Raw genomic sequence first — 9,558 nt, 5'->3', positions numbered from 1 at the left:
CTTGTTCGAACATTGCACCAACGTCGTAGTTTCGGCGTGTTTGGCGGGTTATGTCTGGCAATGAGCCAGAATTCGGCTCATCTCCCTCATATTCACTTTCCTCCAAGTGGACAAATGCAAAAACAAAAGTATGGATGAAATTTATTGATAACATTACAGTATATACACAAAGCACAATTTTTTATTTCATAGGAAATCATGTCCTAGAACTGAAAGATCTGTTTTCTACATTTTCGTAAGGAGACACCAAACCAGGGATGAATTTTATCAGAGGTCACACACATTCTACAGAATTTATACACAAGTATACTTTTAACTAGACCAATAGTTAGTGTGTACATGTGGTATATTTTGAAAGAGTTAAAGAAAAAAACTCCATTTATAAATAATAAACAAGAGCATTTTGTATTGGAGTATCTTTCAGGACAGTTACTATACTACAGCGACCAATTTTCATATGCTATATATATATATATCAAAAATTTTTGCTCAAAACACTAATGAGCCCATAAAAGTAAATTGCTCCGTTAAAAACTCAATATTCAAAAGCGTCAGATTTACATACCAGAAAACGCGACACCTTGTATGTATGTATTTCAATCTGTTACACCGAAATCTTTCATAATAAAACCATTTGACATCAAATACACGGTAATCTTGTTAAAGCATACCATTATGCCCACGTTCATCTTAGTCTTTGGAATTGATAGATACCAAATTCAATACAATTTCTCTAAACTTGTTATATATATAAATCAGACTCCGGGATTAAATAATAATCCTAGTACTGTCACTTAAAAAAAAAACTGTGCCCATTTTACAGTGCTTACAAAGGGGTGGGGGGTAGGATTTTATACGAGTACTTATTTCTTTGACCCTTTTCATGTTTCACTACTTTTTTCAATGCAGATATTGTAAGGGATGATGGATAAACATTCACATGCTCAGAAGACCAGCTGATAAAAGAGTTCTTCTGCAAATTGTTAAATTTCAAAGTAATATATGCTCCAATTGAATTCATATGAATCTTACAGCTTACACTGCACAAACCATTGAGAGCCCTTTTAATCTTTCAGATCACAAAAATATATTGGTTAAAAAAATGCATATGCCACTACTCAAATACACTAGAGCCACACAACACTGGCTTCAGAATCCAAAATTATGAAAAGCGATACATACCACTGACCAAGAGAAGCACCAAATTATGCAAATATAAAAGCTCCAAACAACAAAGATATCTATCACAGCACACAAAATCTTGCACCAAAGAAAAAGATGTTTTCACTTTCCAATTTTACACAGTGTACTAGAGCTGCACAGTGAGCACAAAGATTCAATTTTATGTATAGATGAGGAAAAAAATAGTTTAATCACTTTCAGTACCAATATTCCTTCAATATCTTGTTAAACATACTCGAGATCCACACTTGCAAAGGAGGCCAAATTTGTTATTTGTCAGTGTAAGCAAAGATTTGGCCAAACATTCACAGTATAATGCATGCATTCTTGCCGAAACCCAGAATTATCTTAGAATTCAGGCTTACAGACTGGAGTTACACAGCTGGAATCTGAATAGAGGCAAAAGCCTTGCATATGAATCGAAATATAATGATACGTATCAACACATGAATTGATCAGGGAAGCGAGATAGTATACTAACACACATTTATCACTTCAAAATTATCTTGCCAGAAATAATGAACACTTTATGCAGCTTACATGATAATAATAATAATAAGGTTCATAACTTGCAGAGGCAGAAAACAATAAAATATATTGAATTATAGGCTGCAGCACTGTAAATAGTCAAGAAGTAAAGACGAGCCTGAATAAGGGCAGCAGACATCCTACACTTTACCGTGTAAGATGGAGCATTCAGGCTCTCCTCCGATGGCTCGCCACCTACCCTACGGCACACAACACCTGACGCCATCATGTGCACAACACGTCACATCACATGAACCTTTGTGTACAAAAAGCCAATTTGAGTAAAGCTAACTACAGTATATTTGACTGGGATAACTAGTAACTGGATAGAAATTTACCTTCCAAGATGCTTAGGTTATGTTCACTTCCCAAGACTCGGCAGTTTTGGTGCACCGATATCAAATATTATTTGAAGATAAAACGATAACCCCTCGTTAGTGAGTTGCTATATGTGAGTGGGTAGGTTGCAAGGGTGAATGAGGAGAGGGCAGGTGTGGCATAGAAAGGGGGGGATGGGGCGACAGTGACGGTCCCTAGCCCAACGACGAGGGCTAGCCCTCCAGACAACACTTCCAATCCCTAGGTATCCTTCTTCATATCTTCACCTTCATCTTCATCCTGGAAACCATATAATTATATACTAAATATAAATATTAATGTTATACTTTCTAACGGCCAGAGCTGCACCTCTTACACTCATAAAAGGCTAGTGCCATTTTGCATAATAGCATTTGTTTATTTTCACTTGCCACATCTAAGCAAAAACTATGTATGCATTAGTATGTTAAGAAAACTTAAGCAACTCTGGCTATTAGGCAAGACATGTATTATTTACTCCCATCCAAATGGATAGGAGTATCGAGACCAACCTCTAACCAACAATTTGATGCATTTGGCATACGCTTAGTCTGGCCCCATTTTCAACAAATGGCCTTTTTTTTTTTTTTTTACAGGAAATAACATGACATTTATTATAGCACATCCTACATCAATGACAGCACTACAGCAACCATTTGGTCAAACATGCAAAAATGGACTGTTTGACCCAAAAAGTTAACGTTATGTATTAATGAATTAATCCAAATGGTATGCTAAAAACCATTTGAAACTAAAGCACCCACTCTTAGCTATTTCCCGGTATTGGGCAGCCAGGGCTCGTCCAACCCCTTGATCATCAACATATCCAAGGCATAAATCAACAATTCTAGGCTTAATAATATAAGAAACTTAAGTTTCATCACTAACTTCCTCTTCAACCCACACCCATCACCAAAATGTTTATACTGTATCCTGTGCACCATAAAATAAAACTAATCGGAAAGATGTTTCAAGTTATGAATGTCCCTAATCTCGTGAACTCACCTGAAAATTAAGCCAACTCTGCTCTACGATAGCAGCTACACGTTTTTCATATTCACGACGATTCTCCTGATAAAGCTGTGCCGCCAGACTGTTAGCTGGTGAATTAGGATTAGGTTCATCCAACAATGACTGCAGGGGCAAGAAAAAAACAAATTACCATAAACACTTCATGAAACAAGCTCATTAATTAGTGATGACAGGAATGAACATTATACACCAAACTGCAGTATACTAAGAATAACGTAAAACTATTGAGCTCATACGCCTTCGTGGACCATCCCCAAAAGCCATTACTAAACCAATGATAAAGCAGTTTTAAGCACGTGAACGGGGAGAATCTTTCAATTCATATGCTTGAGACCGGCAACATTACAACCAAGAAGCCCATTAAACAATCCCAGACTAACAGCCCAGTTATTTATTTTGATACTGTACCATTTTCTCTATTCACAATTTATCAGGATAAATATGCATAATTATATATAGTGTATATTATATAAAATGTATATTTTCTGCTCTACATGACTTTCCACATTCATTAAATATTCTCTCAACCACAGTCCATCCTCAAACACTACAATTTACTTCCAAGTTTAAGAACACACATGTTATATGCATCGCTTGTCAAAACAGACTTTATGAACATAAATAATCACCTAACCCGGTGATGCTGATGAAGGCCAGCATGCCAAAGGCTCATTTCTTTTAGCCTCTGCATATTATCTCTGAATTTCTCTGCACATCTTCTCAAAATGCAGATTTCCATTTCAATCAATTTTATCCTAAAAAAAATACCGTTATCCTAGAGACTAACATTTTCCCCACACTCACTCCATACCTTTTTCTTATCTGCATTTAATCATTTCTGCATGTACCTCATCAATACCTGCAGCTTTGCCACATTTCAACTTCTTCACTGATGCATGTCCTCCTCCCGTAGATCTAACTGCACGTGTTCTCTTGCACTTGTCTCGCACCAGTAAAACCAAAACTTACAGTGTTTCATCTAACCTCATTTGGAAAGTGCAGCAAGGATACTGGTGGAAAAGTAAACAATGCTAAATAAGCACGGGACAATGCTAACTGGACAAAATGACAGGCGGAGAACTTCAAATTTCTAACAAGCGGGACGTTTACAGGACAAGTTACGTAAAACATTTGACCTACCACAATATATCCAAATCTACCGAAGCATAGTATTCTTTGAGCAGTAACCAAAAGATGCCAATCTCAAAGCAAGGGTGAATTCAACATTCATCACTAACATGGAAATATAAAAAACAGAAGCTATATCAACAGAAAACTAAGAAAAATTGCACTAGTGTGTTTATATGAAACGGACTACTAACCTGTATGGACGTAAGAATGGCTGCTACATCGTATGTTGGGGACCATCTGTTTTGAAGAATATCCAAACAGATCCCACCATCTGCATAAACATTTGGGTGGAACATCTTGCTCACAAATTTAACTGTAGGAGGTTTATTAGGATATTCTTCTGTGAATTCCAACGTAAGTTTAAATGTACCATCCTCAAAAGGAGTATCATGTGGCCTGTAGAAGTAAAATAATGAATAGGATTATTAAACCCACCTATTTAAATTTAAATAATGCGATATAAATGAAGTCTAAGATTGTCATAACCATTTAACTTTACAAAGAGCCTTTTTAACTTTAGAAGAAATACCAGTATAGTATCTCTTCATCTTCAAACCAACTTTGCTTTGCCCTCTTAACAGATGAGCACTTATGAAATTTAACAATTTATTACCCCCCAAACTGATCACACTCCTATTTTTGCACTTCCTTCAACTTTGTCTGCATTAAATACCTTCCCCTTTTAGGATAAGCTTATATGAAAAAACCCTTGTTAGACATGTACAACATTTGTAAATTAAACACCTTGCCTGCCAACAATTAGGAATGGGGTATTGGGTAGGTACTGTACCATGGCCCAGGTGAAAACCATGAAGGGAATACACAGAGTGAATGAACCTGGTTACAATCATAGTGAATACTGTATACAGTAGACGGCATGGCTTTGCCGACAATCATGAAGGATATACAGTAGATGAAACGAGTTATGAAGAGACTAGAGGCGTTAAATATGCCAAATATAGAAGAAAGCGAGGCGATATGATCACCACTTACAAAATAACTAACAGATTAATTTCACAGGAATTCTGGAAAAAAAGGGGGTCCAACTAAAGCTAAGGCACTCAAAAATGAAAGTTTTCTTTTGCAATTAGTAGTAGATGGTTGGAACGTTTAAAAAGTTGTCGAGGCCAAAACTTAGTTTCAAAGTATTATGCAACAGCGTACTGGAAAGATGGGAGGGACACCATGAGCATAGTTCTCATCCTGTAACTACACTTAGATAATTACAAACACAGGTAAAAGACAGGAGAGTTAGACGAGACATATAACCTAAAAAATTCTCAGGAATTGACACAGTAGATAAAGATAAAATACTTAGCATGGTGGTGCATGAACACAGGGACAAGTGGAAACTTAGTAACTAAATGAGCCACAGCAATGTTAGAACTTTTTCCAAGTGTCAGAGGTTAACAAATAGAATGCATTAGGATGTAATGTGGAGGAGGCAGATGTAATGTGGTGGAGGCAGATGCCATACCATTTTAAATAGATATGGCAGTCCAATAGGCTCGGGAATCTGTACACCAAGTTTGACAGTTGAAAGGCGGGACCAAAGGGCCGAAGTTCAACTCTTGCAAGCCCAACTAGGCAAGTACACCCACAAACTTATTTATGACCCCTGACATGTAAGAACAGGAAGTTGCACGTAACAAGTGAAGCTTTGTAACTGCTCCATGGTGGGGGAAGTGTGTGTGGGTGTTACACCAAGAATGATAACAGCTGACACCATCCTAAATACATAATGTTTACATTGTATCTAGCATCAAATATACCCATCCAAGCACCTCACCTTAAGTGAAAGATGGTAAAAATGCAAATCTTTGCCTCTATCTTTAATTTATTATACATTAATGCATCTAGTAATATAAAGTCTGTACAAAGTAAATCATCATCTAGTTGTGTAGATTATGCAAGCACAATCTTTTAAAATACCTTCATGGCCATTGAAGGATGGCAAAAGTAAAAATTTCATTGAATTCTACACGCATCTTTGTATTTAAGTGTTAAAGTATTACACAAAGACACCCATGCAAATTTGTTTTTATTATTTCGCCACCTTCTAATTAAAGTGACAATGTGTAGAATTCTTTCACATTATTTAACCAGATTTTCCCTTACTGTACGTGGATAAAAGAATACATTAGCATAAATCCCAGACTGTAGAAGTCATACAAAAAAAATTTATGCACATTAAGCTAATTTATATTTCGGTACAGTAAATAAAAATGAAGTGAAACTCTTACCCAAAGATTACTGCATTCCAGATCATAATATTGTTCTCTGTTGGAGCAGCGCTAACGCCTGCAGGTGGGTCTTGCTGAAGCCTGTAAATAAAGGTATACATGTATCAGATCTCAAATATACTAAATTTTTAATAATTGGAAAGAATTTATTTACAGCTGACAGCAATAATGCAAATACAAAAATTAAGTTCTTGCCCTTATTTTCACCTTGTCAACAAGTGAACCCCATTTAATATATTGCCCACAGTTAATTTAGCTTACTTTTGTCTTTAAATCAAATAAACATATTTCTCAGGCAGCAAACACTAACTTTAATTTTCCTTAAGTACTATACGTGAGCTAACAAATTATAGAACAAAAAGTATATAGAAGTATAGAACAAAAATTTACTATTCATAAAATAAAAAGAACTGACGATTATCACAGGGTAATCTGTATACTCCAGAAGTATGCTCCAGAAGAGCTTTTTGAAAGAACAGTGTTCAGATGTAATCGCAATTCAGACGATACAAAGATCATGCAAACTCCTTTAGCAAAGGACAACTCATTTGGCCAGTCATGGGCTCAAAAGATAAGTGGTACTTCACTTCAGTGTATATAAAATAATGTTATAGATTACAATGTTTATTTAGTGTGTACTGCTATATTGCATCAAGGGTTTAATGCTATAACCACAATGTACATTATAAGTGTATACTCCATTATATGGCTCCAGGCACAATGAAATTGTTTTTAAATGGCTATCCTGACTTCAGATATAACAGAATTTGGGATGAAATGTAAGGGGAGAGGGGACATGCTTTATAACCACACTTAGTTGTATAAAAATCAGGACGATAACTAAAATCAAAACGATAAGCACATTACTCTGGGGATCAGCGCATGATTAAGGGGTTAAACATTTGAGGTATCTTAAATTGTTGTACCATCATTTGTGCTTGCCATTGAACGCCTTCAAAATGCCAATATCCTTTTTCAAATATGGTAATTAAAACCCGTCTGCAATATCCGCTATTAAAAAGGAGGCACCAACAGAATTATACTTTGGATTCATCAGCCGTGTATTATCCAAGTGACACGATGGAAGGCCTATGCTATATTCCATATTTGAAAGACTAATATGTACTTAAAAATATTTCAAGATTGTGACAACAATGGATACAATAAGGCAGCATTTTTCCAACCTGTGTGTCCTGAATGGTTCACAGGAATGCCTGTGGAGTTTGAGGGAGGGTAGAAAAAGCAAGAATAAAGATTAAGTCAGAGAGGCAAATTTTTTAAAGTTCAATACCCATGGTTTTAGTAAAGGCCACCCGACAACTCTGACCTGGTCTTATTATAATTTATCATCCGTTATTTGGAACGGACATTTTATTTCACGCAAGTCTGCACTAATGCAGCTTCTTGGGTCATTGCTACTACATTAAAAGATCAATAACTTAAAAAATTAAAGGATCCTAACATTACAATTTTTAATAAAATCTTAAACCACTGATAGTGTGCCTTGGCAAATTTAGTGCCTCATTTCACAAGGTGAAAAGGCTTTAAACACTAAGGAAGTGTTTATTTTAAAGTAAAAACACAAAACACACACATACACATATATACATATATACATATATATATACATAATCTGAAGCAGGTAGTCCAGTACAAAATTTCAAAGTAAAATATGTTCAACAGCTGGCAATACCAGTAACAAACCTGGTCACTACAAGTGCTGCACGGGTACGAGTAACACACAGGCTTGGCCATACCCATGTCCAATATGTGTATATAGGAGTTGCATTAGATTACAAGACACTTTGGAAGATTCAGGTTCCGCAAATTAGTCGCTCATTTCTCAGATACTTGGAGTTTCAAGGATTTAATAATTTCCACAAAGCTTTTAGTTCTGTGTCTGGAGTTTAAGCCTTTCAGAGTCGTGCATGTCTCGGTGAAGGCCATGCCACATCTTGCCCTTCCAACAATCAAGAGCCGGTCAGCCGAGCGGACAGCACGCTGGACCTGTGATCCTGTGGTCCCGGGTTCGATCCCGGGCGCCGGCGAGAAAAAAATGGGCAGAATTTCTTTCACCCTATGCCCCTGTTACCTAGCAGTAAAATAGGTACCTGGGTGTTAGTCAGCTGTCACGGGCTGCTTCCTGGGGGTGGAGGCCTGGTCGACGACTGGGCCGCAGGGACACTTAAAAAGCCCCGAAATCATCTCAAAATAACCCTAGGCAATGTATGTAATAGTATTTACTGGTTTGTTAAATAAACTGCCTTTTGTGAAGCAGTTATTTAAACTATTTTGCCTGCTTGAGGTGTGGCCCAAGCACGAGTCCATTAAAAATGTTTTCCATACATAATAATTTCAGTTAAATCCATAATGAGTCAGTATAACAGCTCAATAACATTATTTAATACACGTTTGTAGCCATAATGCTTCATAATAACTTAGAGAAATCTTTACACCTAGGAGCCCCTTATGGAGTTGAAATAAAAAATATATGTAGTTGTGAGAAGTTGGTACATATAAGACGAGGAATAACGGGATATATTAGTGTGTGTAATGGGCGTGTGACGGGCGTGGGCGTGTGGGCGTGGGGCAGCCCACAACTACGCCACAACACCACAGTATTTATAGCAACACAACAAAGAACTTGCAGCAAACAGTGAAGTCACCCCCTCCCCCCCCTTATGAGACGTCCCTCACACCTCACATAAGCCATTACCAACCCCTTAAGTCTCCCCTTACCACCAGGGGCGCCCCTTAGCCCCCTAGTCGCCCCCCTTGAGGCCGGGGGCAGCGCCCCCGCCATAATAAATAAGGCGGGGCAGGAAACAAGGTCACAGCTGATGGAGGAGGAAGATGATGTCTCACCTCTTGAAGTCCCTCATAAGACGCCGTCTGGCCGGGGTGGACATCCCGCTCGTGTCTTACAAGTCGTCTCTTAGCTCCTGGGCCGGGCACTACACTACACTCACTCTTACCCACGCCTCCACTCATACATTAAGGCCTGGACAAGCGTCGTCACTCTCAAGCAAACCCCTCAACGCTTTCCCAATGTTTGTGACGTCACTGCCCACCATGACGTAAGCCC

At 37.6% G+C, this 9,558-nt stretch overlaps 1 protein-coding gene across 1 annotated transcript; it reads right to left on the bottom strand.

Annotated features, from left to right (window-relative positions):
* Window positions 1-129: 129 nt before the first annotated feature.
* Window positions 130-9,558, bottom strand: Ubc6 (ubiquitin conjugating enzyme 6). The gene is made up of 5 exons (XM_045726394.2): window positions 9,339-9,558; window positions 6,474-6,554; window positions 4,422-4,626; window positions 3,073-3,201; window positions 130-2,328 (listed from the first exon to the last, which is right to left on the bottom strand). The coding sequence occupies exons 1-5, from the start codon at window positions 9,380-9,382 to the stop codon at window positions 2,290-2,292; spliced, it is 498 nt and encodes a 165-aa protein (XP_045582350.1). The 5' UTR covers window positions 9,383-9,558; the 3' UTR covers window positions 130-2,289.

Source organism: Procambarus clarkii, chromosome 71 (assembly GCF_040958095.1).
Source record: "Procambarus clarkii isolate CNS0578487 chromosome 71, FALCON_Pclarkii_2.0, whole genome shotgun sequence".
Taxonomy (NCBI): domain Eukaryota; kingdom Metazoa; phylum Arthropoda; class Malacostraca; order Decapoda; family Cambaridae; genus Procambarus; species Procambarus clarkii.
The sequence above is the reverse complement of the archived record's forward strand: the minus strand, read 5'-3'. Positions and strand labels throughout refer to the sequence as shown.